Source organism: Ambystoma mexicanum, chromosome 12, assembly GCF_040938575.1.
Source record: "Ambystoma mexicanum isolate Mex_15411 chromosome 12, UKY_AmexF1_1, whole genome shotgun sequence".
Lineage (NCBI taxonomy): Eukaryota > Metazoa > Chordata > Amphibia > Caudata > Ambystomatidae > Ambystoma > Ambystoma mexicanum.
Genome location: NC_090936.1, coordinates 177,359,983 through 177,380,218, shown reverse-complemented (window position 1 = coordinate 177,380,218; position 20,236 = coordinate 177,359,983). Strand labels below are relative to the sequence as shown.

Genomic DNA, 20,236 nt, shown 5'->3' with positions numbered 1-20,236 from the left:
TCCATTCAAAAGTTGCATCCCTTGTTCACAAAGCTTTGAACAATGCCGCACCTAGTTACCTCACGAACAAATTCCTAAAGAGAAGCTCCACCCAACCGGCAAGAACCTCCAATGCCAATAAGCCTCATCATACTGAGATTCAGGCTGGATAAGGCTGGGGGGGAGGGGGGGCAGCTTTCAGATCAGAGCGGTCCAATTATGGAATTCACTGCCACACCCTTTATGTGGAGAGCAGCCTTTCCTGAAATTGAGATCCAATTATATCAATCTGCTGAAGTCTGCCGATGACTAGTTGCTCACTAGTTCTTACAAAACTCCTGAAACCTCCCTGTGTATACATACATACACACCAACATGCAGCCCATTTGCACATTCTCCCCTTCCTGGCTGGTGATTTGACATCCTGCTAGTGCATGTATATATTCTGTCTTGCTTGTAATCTGTAACTGTATATATTTTGCTTCGAGTGTAATCTGCCACTGACTATAATCTGTCTATTGCCTGTATTTATTTTGCTTTTGTATGCAATCAGTAACCCAAAGCCTTGCATATTCTGTACTGCTGCGCCTGGCTACCTTCAGGTTTGGTGCGCATTATAAGTGAATAAAACAAACAAAACCTACAAATGAAAGCTGCTGAAATCCCAAAATAAACTTACATTCGTGCTACAATAACAAGACTATAGTCAATGCAGAAGGCAGGGATTACTTAGCATAACATGCGCTGGAAATAAAACGATTTGACGATTTACAGGAAGAATTTCAAATATCTTTATGTATTAGAAATGTTCATCTTACTGAAACATGATTACATGTGAATCGATACAATATTATTCCATTTCAAAACACTTGTAGAAATCGCTGAATAATACTACACATTCCCAGAAGAAAGAGAAAACGGATTGATTCCAAAGCAGGAGTATAAACTGTTAAAGGGTCCGAATGAGAAAGTGGGTGATGGGCTAGTCTGTGTCCGAGCTGCTGTTCTCGTTGGCTTGGTACTGGGATATGGTTTCTTCCAACGGAGCCATTGTGCCGTCTGCTCTTACGCCCATTGGCTTAATAACCTCCTCTCTGGAAAGAGAAAAAGTGACAAAACATGTGTTCACTAATAGAGACCACTACACCACAATCCTTTGACAAAATGCTTTCACTAGACCTTCAGGTTTTTAAATTCAAATAAAAGGAAATGAAACAAGGCAAGATAAAGGACAGCATTTACAAAGCGCAAACCAACTGTACGAGGCCAATTAAAAGCAACATGAAAGTCAAAGACTAATGAGCATACGACGGAGCGCAGGTCCACAGCTCCAAAGAAGTACACTATTGTCTTGCTAATTAGTTGAAAGGAAACATGGTTGCCAAAGTTCACCTGCCATTGTGAGCGAGCGACACAAGTGGGCCGTTTTCTACGTTCTCGTTGCATTGAGTCGGAAGGCGGCGTCCGGCCTCCACAGGCTCTAGTGGCTCTTAAGCACTTGTTGAATCCTTCTGAAATAGCCAGCTTTGGTTATTGCTGCTTTTGTTTGCGCCGTTTAATTACAGGATTGACAATCATTTTAATTTCCTCAAAGGCCACCACATCGCTCTTCAGAGCTAATCCAATTATATCTACCCCACAGGATGCCGGCTCATTTAATGATCATTGCAGTATTCTAAAAGATTTTGCTAGTCTTTCACATCTTAAAATATGCCTGCCTCCTTTGTTACAGACACATTAATACCATCAAAAAAACGTGAATGTGTTGCTTTAGAAAGCAAAAAGAAAACTCGAGCAGTAGATGAATTAACAGCACCGTATAAAAAGCTGTGGATGTGATGTGGACGATATTCAGCACAATCTGCCAATCGTAATTCCATTTGCTGTATATATAAGAACTCACTCGGTTCCACTGCAGGCACTACACACACGATGACCAAAGCCTTTAGCAGCACAATAAACCCATACCACAATCTTCTTGACAGACTATTTGTGCTCCCCATCAGTGCAGAAGCAGTGCAACAATCACTTGTTATGAACATGGGAAGAAAAATAGACGTGCAATATATTTCACTTGCGAGTACATAGGATTAACTAAAAATGGACCGACTACAAATGCTTTGAAAACTAGTAAATACATTTGATGACAGTGTGAAGCAGTCTTGAGCAGCAGTTACTTAAAAGGATTCGAAAACTACGTTAAAAATGTACATGCCACCCAACTTTCTATGAAGAATTAACGGGCCTCATTAGCGGTAAATAAGGCGCTAATTCAGCGAAACTACAATCGTTATCGCCATCCAGCCCAGCCGAATTCGTCCCGAATCACAAGGCCAGATGTGTGAATCCACCTTTGGGTGCAATGGTCATGGCAAAATAACATGAAATAAAAAAGCATTTCGGATTGGCAATGCCTCCACTTTAAAGCATAAAAGCATAAATAGTATTGCTGCTGAAAAAGCAGAGGAAGACAGATCCGTAATCCCGACAAAAAACAGCCGAATTTGCACCACACAAACAGAAGTATTCCATACACAGGAAAGCACAGCAGTGGCCATCTTTGATAATACATCCAAAATCCCCATCCGAGGCCACAAGTACTGTATGCTAGGGGATAAAGGCAAATAGAAGGTGCCTGAAATGCGAGTGTGCAAACCAAAATTCAGCAACGCAGAGCTTGGTCCTTGCTCATGAGGTGGTAAACTGTAGCGGCTGGTGAGTTTTTATTTGGAGGGGCGTACATATTTCTCCTACAAATGCCATAGCAACCGCGCATAGCGCAGGACCCCGAACTGATCAAGGAAGGTTCGGAGGAGGGGAGGGGTCCCCATGACGGTTTTTTACAATAATGGGTGTATTTTAGAGCGCACTAGAAAAATTGGGTAAAAAGCCAAACAGTTTACAATTGCTTTTGTAGAGTAACACATGAAAAAATCCAATAAATGCAAGTCACCAACAGTGCACATTTCAACACTACATTTTCATGATGCCTTTGCCCACAATATGTGCCAGGGTAAAACATTTACACACTGGCTGTACCCATACATTTTCCATACTGGCTGCACCATTATACCCTAGTATTCCTATACAAGAACATACCCATGTTTGCTTTACGCATTAAATGCCAGTAATGATACTATAAGGAAACATATCCATTCTTGTTCTGCCAATAAATGGCAGTATCTCCCACATAAGAACATACGCCACTCGGCTTTACCATTAAAAAAGGCATGTAACAGTATGAAAGCATGTCCAAACTGGCTGCACTAAAAGGCCAGTCGAGCTACATAATATGCTTGCTTTACCAAAGATGCCCAATACAAAATGTCATACCACAATAAGAAATAGCTAGACTGGTGGCATAAAAATGGCAGTCTAGCTAGCTACATAATAGCACTTATGTATCCTTTATTATTTATGTCCAGTAACAAATGCAATGCCCGTCCTCTGGGTACCAAAGCAGCTCTTGCACACACAATGTGATCATGTGTGCTGGTGTTGGGGGGGGGGCAAGGAGCAGGCATGTTATTGTTTTACTAGGCATTAGATATCCAGGAAAGCAATATCATGCCTGCCCCCTGTCCCTGCCTCACCTCACCTCACCTCGCACAGGGAGCCAATTTTAGCTGTTGGCGAGGGGGGCTTGTGCAAAACCCCCCATCCCACCAAAATCCGTTCCATTATCTAGTACAAACACACACGCATACACATTAAAGGTGACGGTCAGTCAAACATGTTAATGTCCCAAAAGATGGGCAATAATCAAAAATACATAGCAACTTTCTTTAAAAATGTTTTATATGTAAAATTTGGAGCAAATGAGGCTCAAAGTTTTTACATGGGGGCATCCATTTTGTGATTTTTTTAAAATTCTTTTTATTTACTTTGAAGTGCCCTTGATTGCAAGCAACCTTTTCACACTATTTCACTTACAAATGACAAAAATATTTGTGATATGAAGCAGCCTCCTCTGTTCATGTTAAGCTCTGCTCTGGCGGCAATAATCAAGCAACGAAAGCCCCCTAGTGGGAGCTTTTGCTTGCTGCAGCCTGGGAGCAGAGCTCAACATGGAGAGGAGGCTGCCATTGTTCACAATTGCCTTCACTTTCATTTTATGTTTTCTGTGCCCCCCCGAGCCCAGGCAAGCACAGAAAAAGTAAAATGAAAACTAAAGTCGCAGTAATTATTAATACTCTGCCGGAGGCCAGCAAAGTATTTGTAATTGCCCGGACTTGCTTAAAACAAAAGGGCAAGGCAAGGCACGGCAATTATAAATACAACGTTGTATTTATAATTGCTGTGGTTTTATTTTTAAGTTAAAAAAACACAAATAAGTACTTACCAGCAGCAGTTGGCAGGAAGGATCCTGGCTGCATGCTCTGCTCTCCCGCAATAATGAAGCAAAAGCAGACTGTAATAAGAAAAAGCTACCAGTTGGTGGCTTTTGCTTCATTATTGCCGCAAGGGCAGAGCTTAACACAAGCACAGGAGGCTCATCCGTTTCACAAAATGGATGCCTCCTAGTGCTTGTCATTTTTGAAGCTGAGCCTCATTTGCTCAAAATTTGACATAGGAACTTTTAAAAAAATCATTTTTTATATACATTTTTGATTATGGGCCATCTTTTGAGACAAATACATTTTTTGAGTGAACTTCCCCTTTAACACAAACTTCACACGCAGCATGCACTCGCCATATTCACACGCACGCCAACCATCATACACTCACTCATTACACACAGCACATACATACACATATTTAAATTAGCATACCATCTGCCCTTGTCTTGATGTTTCCTCCCAGAACTCCACTGCTGTGTAGCATGAACATGATTCAAGAAGCAAAGTGGCCTTTCTGGTTCGTGCACATGCGTTCAAGAGACATAGCACCGACGACAAAGTGCCCTGCTCCGTTTGGAGGTGCATTAGCGCCTCCCTCACACATAAAAACATGCAGTTCCTCAGCCAGCATCCCCTATGGGCCATGCAAGGTTAGGGAAGCAACATCCCCCTGGCTCTGCATTGCTCATTGGATACGCTGGGCTGAGGAAGTGCTCAGTGATCACACTGGGCTGGCTCCTCCATTATGGGCGGGGGTACGCCCATTATGGAGAAGCCACTGCTGGTACACCGTCAATGAGCGTATGCACAGGGTCAGCATGGCTGGAGATGAAATACTGTTGACTTTGAAGTCATGTACGCAAACTGCAATGTTGTTAATACAGTGATTTTTTTTAACACATTATGGGCTCCATAGCTAGTACAATAGAAGTCTACCAGGGTAGCTCAGTAGTTTCAGTGACTGCTGCTATTATCTATTTAAAACTGGCTGTAAATCTTATTAAAAAAAAAAAGTGCTAAAAAATGTGTTCGGCCGAGGGGGTGAATTCGGTTGGTAACTTGCTTATGTATTGAGGGTGTGGGTGGGGGAATTTCTGCCCCGATATTGAAAAGAAAAAGTTGGCACCCATAAACCTAGTGTTTAATTTCCTAATAACTGCTGTGAGCGCAATAGAAACATTTGTGATTAAGCAGTTTGACAAGGATATAACATCTTTAGAAATATATCCTGCGATAAAACACATAGGAAGAGGCACACAAATCACAGGGTATTTGTGTGGCAGTCTGACAAAAAAAATAAACACATTACTAGTTAAAGTTTAAGAAGCATGTTTTAGTTTGAAAAGGTCTTGTTTTTTTCTAGACAAGTGTAAGCTGCCCAGCATGAAGGTAGACTGGTTTTAACAATGCCCCCCCCCCCGCCCCACCCCAGTGATATTCATGGCCCAATTTAGAGGAACACAGGCTAAGCCAACAGAGCCCGCACAAGTTAAGAAAATAACCCTACAATCACGTGAATGACGGTTGGACAAAGGAGCAACTTTAATGCTCCTGGAAAGTATTTCTTGCCGCGGGCTGGGTGGGTATGGGATTCTGCACCACCAATTAAGGGGGCTGGCAGCAAAGCTGCCAATAAGGGGTTTGGGGGGGAGACAATTGACCGCGTTCCGTTTACCACCCTCTATGGACGTCTATGCTAGGGACCCTCCACCACGCACATTAACAGTGCTTGCACACAAACACTGGCAGACAACTACACGCGCTGGGGCTGCACAACTCACCTGCATCACACACTGGCACTTAGACACACCACACAAACAGGGCCTGATTTACAAAAGCTTTTTTCAGTGGGAAACACCCGTTGAAACCAGCTTTGTGACTCAGACCCCCTCAGATCTGGAAGAAAAGTTACTTTAAAGTTACCCGACAGAGGTCGTCTAGTCAATCTGCTGCACCGTCTCGAGGATCGCGCGAGGAACCACATCACCAGGAAGCTTCCGGGTGAAAGGTTACCTGACTGGGAGAGCTTTACGACTTGTTGGGCATGCGCAAGAAAGATGAATTCCTGCAGAGAGCAAGAGCACTCCTGCACACTGCTCGCTCTCTCCATTTTTCTAATTGCTCGAGCAGTAAGAAAAACAGAGTGCAAGCTCTTCAATAATGGATCGATGGGTGGTGGGCCCACGCCCATTCGCCCATAATGACCGAGCCGCCCCTGGTGGTAAACAGCAATGAGATGCTTGGAGCACAGCATCCCAAAACCACTGTCCACAGAGATCCAGTTGAGTACAATATGAGAGGAATGTCATCACTAACGTGACTGTATAACCTGCCTCCCTAGTCAGACATTTGTGATAGGCTGTGGAGTCGGATGATGCAATGGCCAAGCCGAGGGAGGACACGCTAACACTAGGATAGAAGTAATCAAGGGGCAACAATGCGCACGTGACACCCTGGAAGAGATCTACATCAGTGTGATGTCAGAAATTCACCATATCATGCATATATTTGTGACCTCAAACAATCTGGAGATGCACTAATCGGGACCATGGCCTGCCATGATTACTGCATCTCCAGATTGCTCAATGTCCATCCTAACCCCCATGGCCATATGCATCCCATCAGCTTCCAGCACTAGCACACCAATGTTGTAAACACCTGAGGAAATAACTTCCTAGACCCATGCAAATGCCACATGAGCTATGCATCTGCCTGAATGAATCCAACTATGGCATTGCATGAACATTAATCCCGGCCACACCCACTCAGAGCTCTGTGTATGGCCAATTAAATGATATAATGTCTATGATGCTGGTCCTAACTTCCTATCAAAGCAAAGGGTGCATATGTGAACAAAAAAAACCAGGGGAACCCTGCCTGCAATGTCACACCTAACAAGGTGATTGTACATCAGAGGGCACAGATTCCAATCACTGAGTTGTCATACCCCAGTAATTGAATTCTACCTATTTCTATTGGCCTTGGGACAGCATAATCAAGAATGCACGAGTGCTGTACACAGCCATATACAATGACAACACAGGCCACCCAGGGAGATGAAGCTGGGCCCATCACATCTGGATCAACACAACCTGCCGCTACATCCAGAGGCAACCACACCAATCACAAGTACCTTCAACAACCACTCCTACTCCCTGCTTTCTTGGAACCCACTGGAAAAACCCCAGGCAAGAAATCAACCGCACATCGCGGCAAGGAAGGCAGTTGCACCCATCAGCCAGACTGCCACCAACACAGGCACAGCTTCTGCAGCACTCACACCATCTGCTGGCACTGCTCCTGCGGCATATGCGCCATCTGCCACCACAGCCAGGCTGCAGAAACTTGGGGAGACTAGTCAGACTTTATATACTCTTCCAGTGACCCCTGGGGTTACACTGCCCATTCACCAGCCCTGATGAACTTGTGACCAATCTCCAGGCCTCCTCTCACCTGCTCAATTTATGTAATGGTACCAGCATCAGGACACTAAGATGGGGCCTGATGATGATGCCACTGCGCACGTGTATGCCGATAGCTTGGCCAACAGGCACATGCAGCACCTCCTCCACTATCCAAACCCCTGACAGTGTGCCCTAGTACGCCTTTGAAGGAATATGGAGCTTGGTTAACAGTATCAAGGAGTGCCAGGAGCTCACATAAATGAAGGAGTAATAGCTGCAACACCTGCAGGACATCAGGTATGCCACAAAGAGCTTATCCTGATGGATGGCTAGGGTGGTGAAGAGGCTGTGCCACCACCTCACAGATGTGAGGATGTCATGTACAGTAGAAGGCTAAACAGTGTGCAAGCTTACAGCAGCAATATCATCAGGAAAAGAGAATGCAGATGACATCTCCTGGCCATGCAGCCCATCACATGGCTGGAATCTGCCAAGTTCCCCTTTCATCACCCATACTGAAGAGTTACTTTCACTGCAGAGACATTCATGTAGGGTGGAGGGAGGGCAAGGGTTTTGTACATTGAGACTATAAAGACATACATAACTAAATTGTGGCACGGAAAGTCATCACTGAGGGGGGAGTCAAACTTTAGTCTAACAATCATGGGCAGAAGGAGTTAACTACAGTACAAGTTCTAAATAAGCCCCAGACGCATCAGCCCCTACCTTCCTCACAGCCACCGCGTGGTGGCAAAAGGCCACGTTCAGTGTATGCGGTCATCCTTCTCTGGTGGTACCATGTCGCCACACAGGAGCATGGGGACATGTCTCCTGAAGCACATGTTGTGCAGCGTAAGACACACAACACAACTATTTTGCCAACTTTCTTTCAACTGCACATTCGGGCCCCCGTCTAGCAGAGTAATAGAATTCTCCCCTTCAGCAGGCAAAATGCTCAAACTATATGCCTCTATGCATACCTGGTCCTGATGTGAGCCTCACATGCCAATTCCTGTGCGGTCGGAAGTTTCTGGACAGGTGTATAAGTTACAGGGAAGGAAGATAGGTGTAGACACCTGCAAAAACTAAGGGGATGGATGAGGGACAATCTGCACAAATTATATTTGTCACGTTGGTCAAAGTTGGAGCCACTTTACATATAGCAAAATGTAAATTGCACTATTCAGGCTGGTGACTTTCACTTATGTCGAAGGTAAATGAATAATGGGCCACATGCTGTAGGTAACATGGAGAAGCCCGAAATTTGCACCACCATCGACCCACCAGACATAAACCCTATACTCCTTTGGTGGATTGCTAATGGGCAGGTCCTCAGGGGATCTTCAGAACGTGGCATTCAAGCATTAGCTCAATAACACTTCCAGATAGAAGGTTGTACTTTCTGATAGTGATTATGCACTTAGAAAATTCCCTTGATGGGGTGCGGCCTTCACAGCACTGCAATATACCCGGCTCTGCCACACTTACCTTACACTGGGGATCTGTCCCACAACCCGTGCCGGAATAGTTACCATATGCATTGTGGTACCCGAAGTCTCACCTGGATACTTGCAGAATTATGCATGTTCTCATGAGCTAGGATCCTGCAGGGGCATGTCTGACCGTATAAGACTTCTTATCTGGTGTGTCATAGGACAGGGCCATCATGCAAAGGACAGTGGCAGAGCTTGCATTACACTTATGCATTTCATAGCTAACCACTCCTTCCAGTCATTCATTCATTCATTTTTTTCTCGCTTGTGAACCTTATATGATTTGTTTGATGGTGTTTTTACTATCCTCTGTAGGTATCCAGGTAATGTGATGTTCCACTGGACCATGGCATCATGGACGGAACCCGGGAAACGAGAGCAACTGTGCCTTTCAGTCATGCCAGCATTACAAGTCACCTGTATGTTTAGGGGATTCTGTTTCCAGTTCTGGTACACCTCTTCAATGACAGGGGTGTGTGGGGTGTAGTACAATGTGTAAAAGAAAATTGTAATAAAGAGATGATATGAAACTCCTAGCAGGAGAGTACACCAGGTGAAGAGAATTAGTGTATGGAAGTTATGGTAGGAGAAAATACCAAGTGAAGTTCAAATGTGTAAAAACCTGTAAGCAGGGAGTATACCAGGCCAAATCAAGTGTGTGTTAAATAACAAGAGCATCCTTAGGAAGTCACATGCCCTAGGATCTTGAACTATTTGGAACGTGCTTCTTTGTTTTGAACCAGCCTACAAAAAGGAAACTGGAAAAGGCAACTATTTCTCTGAGAACTTGTGTACACAAAGAGGGCTAGTAGAGAACTTGCATATTGGTTACAGCAACCCGGAGAAAGGAGCCATTCTGTGGAACTATGAATATTGTCCACTTAGAACATTTTGGGTGGAGTTATATCTTTTCATTGAATTTGAACATTTGTACACCTTGAGATCCATAGAGAATAGCCTTTGCACCTTAGAGTGCATTTTTAGAGTGTGAGGACCAGAATAGTATTTTAGACATAGGACGTATTTTTACTTTGGACATCTTGACAACAAACAGACCCCTTTCTTTTTGGTTGAGGGTGGTAAATACCACCTAGTATAGGGATAGTAAGGTATTTTCCAAACCCTTTTAATTTTTAATAAAAGTTTATAGCCAAAACTATGAGTCCTCTGTGTCCGTGTCTCATTTCTGACTCCTCACAAGAGATAAGTGACAAAGTCAATGTATGGCAAACTAAATGCAGAAGACGTAAAATGAACATCCCTGCTGCACATGCCTGCAAATCTAACCTTTCAGGTGCTTATTCCACTGGAGAAATGAATGCCTGTTCCTGTTAATTCCTCTGGTGGAATTGGCACAGAGAATTACCACCCATTTTCTATTGCCTGGATTTAGTGCAGCACTAAAAGTGGCAGTAATTCTATTACGGACACTTTGTGAGCAATCTGTAATTTAAGCACCAATTCAAAAATAAATTGAGATTACTGAATTTGTAAGACTATATTAAAATTACTTGGACCATCCAGCCTGGTGTAGCCAAAGGCAGCAAGGATTAAAGAGAAAGAAGAACAAGTTACTTACCCTGGGTTCTTTCGACTGGATGTTCTTTCCACTTAGTCCTCATTTATATCTCCTATAGCCAGCTTCAGAATTTTTTTTCGGCACAGGGCACTGAGTGTCTATGTGGTCCACTCTATGTCCTGCGAGGGCCTGCAGCTTCGAGGATGATGTAATTGAAGGTATATATGGACTGCACAGCGCCCGTTGGCTTCAGTTCTGTTTTCTCATGTTTTTCTTATAGTAGAACTGCCAGCATTAATGTGTTTTAGACCAAACTAGACTCTGAAGGAGCGTAAAGTGTAATTCACAGAAATTCTACTGTGGGGTAGGCTGGGAGGGGCGATGAGGAATACGTGGGAGGAACAGGCAGTCGAAAGAAGGTTGCCAAGTGGCCAAGGGTAAGTAATTTGTTCTTTGAATGGATTGTGCCCCCCCCCCCCTCCATGTATTCCTCATCTATGATAGACGCCCAAAGCAGTATCAGTTTTGGCGAAGGGAGTAAGAATTTTGTAATCAAGGGTTGTTATGAACCGAATGAAGTACTGCTTTACCAAAGCTTCAATCCAGGCTTAAGGTGGAATCAAGGCAGTAATGCTTTGTAAAAGTGTGAATGGTAGACCAAGTGGCTGCCTCACAAATATCTTTTATTGTAACCCCTCTTTGCAGAGCAGAAGTAGTAGCCATGCCCCTAATGGAATGTGCTGTCAAGCCTTCTGGGGGATCTTTCCCGGCCAGTCTACAGCATTCAGTAATAGCTAATATAATCCATCTAGACAAGGTTTGTTTGGTTGCCGCTTGTCCCTGTCTATGACCAGTAAATCCTATTGAAAAGTTGGTAATCTAGATGAAACTTTGACATTCTTGAAATGTAGAAACTCAGAGCCCTTCTTGGGTCTAGTCTGTGTAACCTTTACTCTTCCTTGCTAGGATAAGGTGGTGGGTAAAAGGTAGATAATACTAACTTTTGTCCCAGATAAAAATCTGATCTAACCTTAAGTAGTAATGAAGATTTGATCTTAAGGACGACCATGTCCTTATAAAAAACATAAAAGGTGGTTTAGAAGATAGTGCCTGCAACTCACTCACCATATGGGCTGATGTTAACGCTACTAACAAGATGGTTTTGAATGGTCGTAGTCTTAAAGGACATGAATGGCGTGGTTCAAATGGTGCACATGAGAAATTTCAAAACAAGATTAAGGTCCCAAATAGGAACTTGAAAAGGAGATAGAGGGAACACGTTAGTGAGTCCCTTTAGAAATGTACTACCAAAGTTATTTTAAAATATGACGTTTCCTCAGACGAGCGATTGAAGATAGAAAGCGCTGCCAAATAACCTTTAATGTTTCCAACCTGGAGCCACAGCAGAAAAGATAACACCTCCAGTGTTTTGCATAGAAAAGGATCCATATTCTTATCCCTGCACAGGTGGTAGAATTTGTTCCAACGGCAGGAATACAAAGACTTAGTTGTTGGTCTTCTGGCCGAAAGCAAGATCTCCATTACATCATCCAGGAGGTCCCTATCCTTGTATCTCAACCTCTAAGAAACCATGCCTGTCATGATCTCTGCTTCCAAAAGGTCAGGGTTTTCCCAACTCCTTTGGAAGCAGATCCATAACCCAGGTTCCGAGTGCCAACCAGTCCCAATTGGGACCTTTTGGACCCAGTCCTGGCGCCAGTGGCACCAGGCTCATAAATATGCCCAGTCCCAGCGCTGGAAGCGCCGGGCTCATAATGCTTGGGTGGACTTACCTGCAGCAGACCATGCTGCTTACTTGCCTGCCAGTTGAGCCTCTGATCCTCTTCTGTATGGAACTACTTTTCCTGTTGGGTGGGGCAGGAGCCACTCCCTAGATTCAGAACACTGGAACTCTTCTGGAAAGCAGGAACTCTTTTCTTACCTAGGCGTGGCTGTGGAAGGAGACAGCTAAGCACTACATGAGGCTATTTAAACCACACCCGATGGATGAATCTTGCTTTGCGTTATTCTGCATCCTCTGCAGCATAACGCTCATCGTGTCTTCTGCATCTGATCCTGGGCCTAAGGAAAAAGGCTTACCATCCTGAATCCAGTCTTCAGCAACACCTATAAAGACAAGAAAGAACAGGTTAGCATTACGGTCTTCAGTGACAGCGCTTCACTTACCTGGTCCATCGGCTGTCACCAACGCCTCGCGCTGCATTCCGGCATCTGGAAGACAAAGGCTTACCTACTCTTCGTGCGCTCCGGAGGTCTTCACACTGCATTCCGGCATCTGAAAGACAAAAGCTTACCAACTCTTTGCACGCTCCGGAGGCCTTCGGCGCTGCATCCCACATCTGAAAGACAAAACAAGGTGCGTTTAAAGACATTGGGGAACTTTAATACTCACGTGCCATTACTCCTTTCCACATCTAACCCAGTGGGTATTCCGGCACCCTGCAGCCGCTCCGAACTTGTACCTGCAAAATAAAAAGACAGTTAGAGCGCATCGTGAAGCAGGCAACTAGCGCTTACTTACGTGCTTCCAGGCGCTTCTATTCATCACACGGGCTCCATCTTCAACTCACTTCAGCCCGTCATCCGCCATCGCCGGAACCCTGCAAAACAAGAAACATCATTACTAAAGACTTTAAAGACATTAGAATTACTCGAAACTTACCGTTCGTGCAGTAAACGATGGACAGCAGTCCTCTGAAGTCAAGAGGCCTGCTCCCTTATCCAGTGAAGAAACTGGTTACAGCACCCTGCCCCGAGGCAGATGGAGAGCACGGCGTTCACTTACCTAAGACATCTTACCCTTCGAGTCAAACATACAGTGCACAGAGGTCCAGCCCAAAGAGCCAGCCGTGTGTTACACATCACCTTTGAAGATACGGTATACGCCCAGTCAATACCGGCGCCTCTACGGGAATCAGGTGAGCGTTACAATGCCTGAAGGTTGAGCGTGTTGAACTCTGGATGGAGAACCCAACCCTCCTCTCGCAAGAGAAGGTCCTCTCTTTGTGTAAGACGTTTTGAAGGGCAGATGGGCAGGTCCAGAAGGGCTGGGCACCACGTGTTCCTGGCCCAATCCGAACTAATTAGGATCATGGATTTCCTGAACTTTCGCAACCTCCTGATAACAATAGGAAGGACGGAGACTGGAGGAAACACGTACAGAAGTGAAAACTCCCAGTTCACTACAAACGTGTCCTCTATAGCTCCTCTTCGGGGGAATTCCCTGGAGCATAACAGTTGGCACTTCCGGTTGACAATGGTCACGAACAGATCCACTTGATGGGTTCCCCAAAGGGTGAAGATCTCTTGAAGGACTTCCTCAGCTAGTTCCCACTCGTGGAGACTGTGCTCTGCCTGCTCAGAGCGATCGCCGCCGTATTCTCCACTCCGGCTAGGTGTAATAAGGAGATTCCTTCTTGTATTGCCCAGAACCAGAGTGCATTGCCTCTCTGCACAGTGGTAGTGATCCTACGCCTCCTCTCTTGTTGAGGTAGTACATGGCCACAGTGTTGTCCGTCATTATCAGGACCTTCTTTCCCCGTGCAGAGGGCAGAAAAGCCTTCAGCACAAGTCTGATTGCTCTCAGCTCTAAAAGGTTATGTAGTTTGGACTCCGATGGAGACCAACGACCGCTCATTGTCGGATCACTGGCATGGGCTCCCCATCCCGTGAGTGAGGCGTCCATAACTACCATTATCTCCAGCCACGATTGCCAAAGAGGTTCTCCCTTCAGAATGTTGTCCTCATAGGCCCACCACAGAAGATCGTATGCAACCCTGTTTGGAACCTAAAGTAGGTCTAACATTTTGCCCGAGAATTGAGACCATTGTTTCCTGAGAGCCCACTGAAGGAATAGCATTCTCAGGCGAGCCTCTGGCACCAGGAAAATGCAGGATGCCATGAGGCCAGGCAACCTCAAGAAGTCGAAGGCCGGGAAACGCAAGGCACACGGAAATTTGGTGAACATCTTCAAAATGTGTTGAGCCTTCACTATAAGGTGGTGAGGTGTTTCCCCAAGGATCTATCCAGTACAGCCTCAATCAATTGAAGCTTTTGAGATGGTATCATATGGGACTTCTTGTTATTGAGGGAGAAGACCAGTTTTTGGAGGGAGTGGCAGGTTACGCTTAGGAGATCCAGTACTTGTTCGGGAAAACGTGCCCCGATCAGCCAATCGTCCAGGTAGGGGTAGACGTGAATCCACCCTCTCCTGAGACTCGCTGCCACCACCGCCATCAGTTGGTGAATACACACATGAAAATATGCATCCTGAAAGTCCAATGAGACCATCCAATCCTGGAGCTGAAGGGCCTGAAGGATCTGAGAAAGTGTGACCAACTTGAACTTGTCCTTCCTGAGGAACTTGTTCCAGTATCTCAAGTCCAAGATTGGTCTAAGTCCTCCCTCCTTCTTGTGGAGTAGGAAATATGCAGATACCATCCTTTGTTCCTATCGTTTACAGGTACTGTCTCTATAACACCTTTCTCTAGCAGGCTCAACATATCCTGCAAAAAGAATGGATCTGGAACCTTTCACAAATGGCTTACCGGTGGATGATTCGGAGGTCTCTGAATGAAGGGGAGGCAGTATCCCTGGGATATCGTTTCTAATGCCCAAGCATCGAAGTAATGCCTCACCATTCTTTCAGATGCCGAGACAGTCTGCCTCCAACCGGGGTGTCGTGAGCCAAGACCTCAGAAATTCTGAGGCGGCTGATGGTAAAGATGCTGCTTTTTGGGTGGGCTTTGTACCTCTCCCTCATCCACCATGAGGGAATCTTCTTTGGCCTCTTTGACCAGCCATTCCTCTCGCTTTTCCAACTGAGGAGTAGAAGCGAAAAGATCTACCCCTCCAAGTAGGTCCACTGGGGTGAAAAGGCTGAGGTTGCCTGATGGCGGCACATAGAGGCTTGCCTGTATCATTTGAGGTCTGCAGCTTCTCAGGGCTTTGGTCAGCATTGCTGCCAAAAAGAGGAGACCAGTCAAAAGGCATATTAAGGAGTCTAGACTGCATGTCCGGTGCAAATCCAGATTTACCTACGCAAACCTGTGTATTGCAGTGCTTGCCGCCATGGCTCTGCTCATACTGTCAGTAGAATCTAAACCTGACTTTAGAGACTCGCACATGGCCTCTTTTCCATATTTTACAACGGCCAGGAATCAGTCTCCTTCTTCCTCTTTGGGAATATGTTCAGCCGCCATGGAAACAGTCCCGTAGGTAGAATGTAAATTTTGCAAGGGCACATGTAGAGTTGCCAGACATGAGAGCCATGCTCCCGGCAGAAAAGACTTTCTTTGACCAGACGTCTATACGCTTATCATCCTGATCTGTTGGAATGGTCGGAGAGGCAGCTTGTTTGGAGGTAGAGGTTGCTGCTTGCACCACCAGGTTGTCTGAGGTAGGGTGTTTAGACAAATAGCTGGGTTCACTACTTGACGGTCTATATTTTTTGTCAAATTTTTATTGACTGCCTGACTTGATTCTAGTGCTTCCCAGTTTGCACTTAATCTTTTTTGTAGAGCAACATGAAACGGTAGGGTTGAATCCCTTTGAGGACCTTTGTTTAGGCATCTGCGTGATCTGCTGGGTCTGGCTTGCCAAAGTGCATTTCTGGAGAGGTGTCCACCCCACTGGCTGATTATAAATTATCACACGTCCTGCATCCTAGACTCCTCCGATATAAAACCATCAGGAACATTAGGTGTGCCATATTGTAACCCAAAAGGAGGATTATGGTTGTCGGAAGGCTCATTCGTCATAAATCATTGAAAGATTTAAAAAATATCTTTTTTTGGCAATGGTTTAAAGGATTTTTGAATACCCGGTAAAGGAGTCAATGGCTTCGGGCCAGATGCTGATGGAGTAGACGCCAAACTTGATTTTGGTGTCGATGGAGTCCGGGTCATGGACCCCGACGGCATAAAGGGTTTCGACATCGACTTGTCTGTGGAATTTGTCCGTGATGGACTTCGATGACTTGGAGTGTTCGATTATTTTTCATCAAATCGAGGCCTCGACGGCTCTTGATGAAAATCTGGCCTTCATCCCGGGCACAAGGACATGCAGGATTTTGGTCTAGCCCTTTTCTTGCCGGCTTCAGAAGGTACGGTAGGAGCATTGCCTACTTGCTTCGAGGGAGCCTATCACTCAAAAATGTTAATCATATCCCGCCTGAATGATTCCCATTCAGCCAGAGTAGAGGCCTTAGTAGGGCAAAATATACTCCTCCCTGGAGACGAGTCGGACAAGGAAGAATAAGTAGGCAATTTATACTGCCTTTTCTTCAATTTTCTCATCAACGAGGAGTGGCGAGAGCAACTCCATGACCTAGACCTTTTAGTTTTCTTCTGTCAAGGAGATTCGCCTCTTCGGAGGAATGTTTTTTCAACGCAGTATTTGAAGGTGATTTTTTGGAGGCGTCTAGCTGCCGCCAATTTTCCTTTACACTCCTTCGGTGCTTTTCCGGTCATCAATTGACATGACTGACAACCCGAGGTCTTGTGCTCCATACCAAGGCATCACAAGCATACCCGATTATGGGTCCGTCAGCGACATTTTAGCGCTGCAGTCTTGGCATTTCTTAAAACCGCTCTTTGGGGTTGTCAGAGCCGAAGACAAATACATTTTCACAACTACGAAGTAACAATATGAAGCGTGCCGTAGTTCACAAAGCGATAGCTTCCTCAGAAAAACAGAACTGAAGCCAACAGGCACTGTGCGTTCCATATATACCTTCAATGAGGTAATCTTCGAGACAGAGGCCCTCGAGCGACTTCGAGTCGACTGCATCACCGCACATCGCCCTCTGCCGAAAATAATTTCTGTAGCAGCTGGAGATGGATATAGGAGATATCATAGATTAGGGATACATGGGAGGACACAATCCATACGAAATGTGCATTCCTCTCTGCTCCTAAACATATATACATTTATGAAGAAGTTGTCTTTGTCAAACAAAAAATAAACAATGCTGCATTTTGCCTTGCATGTGTGTTTTAATGGAAAGAAAAAAGGGTAACAAAGGCCCTACTGTTAAGACGGATTTCTGAACTCTGTCCTGGCGGCGCAGAAGTTCAGAAGGACAACCTAATTACTTGGAACAGGGTAACCTCTGGACAAGCCAGACCAATCAGGGTAGCGATCGCGGCGGTCAAGACTAGGTATCAAGAGGGGTGAGGGTGAATGAAAGCCCGCAATGAGCCCACAAAGCAAGGACACTTACAAACTACTCCAAACAGGTGTTACAATGACCGTAGCGAGAAATCACAATACAACTCTAGTAAACCAACACATACCAAACCAATACAATATATATACAAATACAAACGAGTCTAAAGCGTTAGATGCACGAAATGTGTAGTCCACCTAGAAGGGAAGGAAAACAGGCAGTGCGAAATAATGCTTAGACCCAGTCCGCCTTCAGAGGCACCTAACTAAAAGGAAGTCCGAGCCCTACGAAGAGTGGAGCCTTGTGCTCAAAAGTACCTGCACACGCTGGTGCCAACGGGCAAAAAGGGGAGTCTCTTCGAGGGAATCGGGCAGTTCAGTTTAGTGCACAAATTAAGAACAGAGTTCCGCGACTCAAGCGCAGCCTCCACTGTGGGCAGAAGCAGAGCGTGAGTACGGAAAGGCGTGCTGTTTTGACACAGCGGGGAAAAGCTATGGGCTCCTGCAGGACGGCGACCAGTTCCTAGCTATGCTACTCACCGGTCCCTGATGCAAGCAGACCCAGGCTTCTCCGCGTCAGTTTCAGTGCTGGCAGGTTCAGGGGAGCAGGGGACGTCTCGTCGTTGTGTAGATTCTGCAGCAGCACAGTTGAGTTAAAGATGTCCCAAACGAAGTGAACTCGCACAGATTGTTACCACAGCAGGGCAACGGAGCGGCCGTGTGTATCTCAGCCAAATGTACACTACTCACTTCAGACCTGGGAACGCCAAGTGTACGAATCGTGTGAGAGTGACAAGGACTAGAAATACAACACAACCTGGCGGCGGTTACAGAGCAAGACTCCTGGGTAGGCTGGTCAGTCTGCTGGATGGCCCAGAGACACTTCCGAAGGCTTACGTGCAGGAGATGGTGAAGATGCCGAGAATAGCTGTCCCCGCTATTCCAAGGGTCGAAGTACCAGTACAGGCCGTCTGGTTCGATCAGAGGTAAAAAGGGTTTCACAAGGCGACAGCAGTGCAGAGGAGCAGTCCTTCAGCGGATCACCAGCGATTCCTCGGTTCAGCCTCATGGTTGCAGGATACTTGGCTCCTGTATTCCTTCGTTTGTGAGAACTCAGGAGATCGACATGGTAGTGGCGTTTCCAGCCCCCTCTTATCCACGGTTCCCTTCGCGCCAAAACGGAGGGGACCCAATGGGAGATCCGCTCATCAACACTCGCACCATACGTGGACCTATCACGGACCACGGTGGTCCCAGGCATTCACACCACCCTAGATTCTCTGGCACCCAGGATGTGTATTGGGACCAGCCATCCCAGCCCACATCCTGGAGGCACACACAAGGCCTGTGAAAGCATCCGTGTTTCGCGGGAAAGTACATGCCCAAATAAGGAAGGCCCCGGGCGGCTCGACCTGGGGAAGGTGAAGGGAGCAAGACGGTCAGCGGACAGGACAAAGGAGCCTCGTGGTCTGGCCATTTTGGGAGCCAGACCACCATTTTGGGCTAAGCGCGAGAAACGCGCTTAAAACGCCAAAAGGAGCTCAAAACACAAGAAACAGTTACAATACAAAAACAGTATCTAGGGCCTGTAGAAGGCTAGAGACCCAAGAGAGCAGTAACTTAGTTTACAGTGCCCTCTTGTGTAATGTTGCACGAAAGCCGCAACATGATAAAGAAACTACGGAAAACAACGTTTCCCGGTACTGACTGTCTTAAGGGCATGTCAGTTTCCCCGTAAGAATGGATCGAAAGCCCAGAGGAGTGCAGCAGAAGGCTGCACTTCTCTGGCAAAGTCTAGATCATGGTGAAAACAACAGCAAAAAGTTTAGGGGTTGCCACATGGAAGGGAAATTACCCACAATTAAGAAATCTTTCCTAACACTCGCCCCTCCCAGACTATGGACAGGGGGAACTAATCCACCCCTGGATGAGTCTCTTGTTCAGGTCGGTTAAACATTCTGGACAACCCATCAGCATTGCTATGTTGGACACCTGGCCTATGCTCAATAGTGAAGTCGAAGCCTTGTAGACTTATGGACCACCTAAGCAACTTTGGATTCTCCCCCTTCATGTTCATTAGCCACTTTAAGGGCTTATGGTCAGTTTGCACAGTGAAGTGGGCCCCATAGAGGTAGGGCCTCAGCTTCCGAAGGGCCCACACAACAGAGAAACATTCTTTCTCCACTGTGGACCATCTGAGCTCTCTGTCCTTAAGCTGGCGACTAATAAAACCAATAGGGTGTTCCTTACCCTTCTCATCTACTTGCGATAGTACAGCTCCTATCCCACTGTCAGAGGCGTCCGTCTGCACAA

General features: G+C 45.8%; 1 protein-coding gene across 2 annotated transcripts in view; it reads right to left on the bottom strand.

Moving 5' to 3' along the window:
- Window positions 1-754: 754 nt before the first annotated feature.
- RIC8B (RIC8 guanine nucleotide exchange factor B) overlaps window positions 755-20,236 on the bottom strand; it is an 867,363-nt gene continuing 847,881 nt past the window's right edge. For both annotated transcript variants that reach the window (XM_069628263.1, XM_069628262.1), the window contains one exon: window positions 755-1,073. In XM_069628263.1, coding sequence (XP_069484364.1) covers window positions 962-1,073 — 112 coding nt within the window. In that variant the 3' untranslated portion in view covers window positions 755-961. The remainder of the gene's footprint in view (window positions 1,074-20,236) is intronic.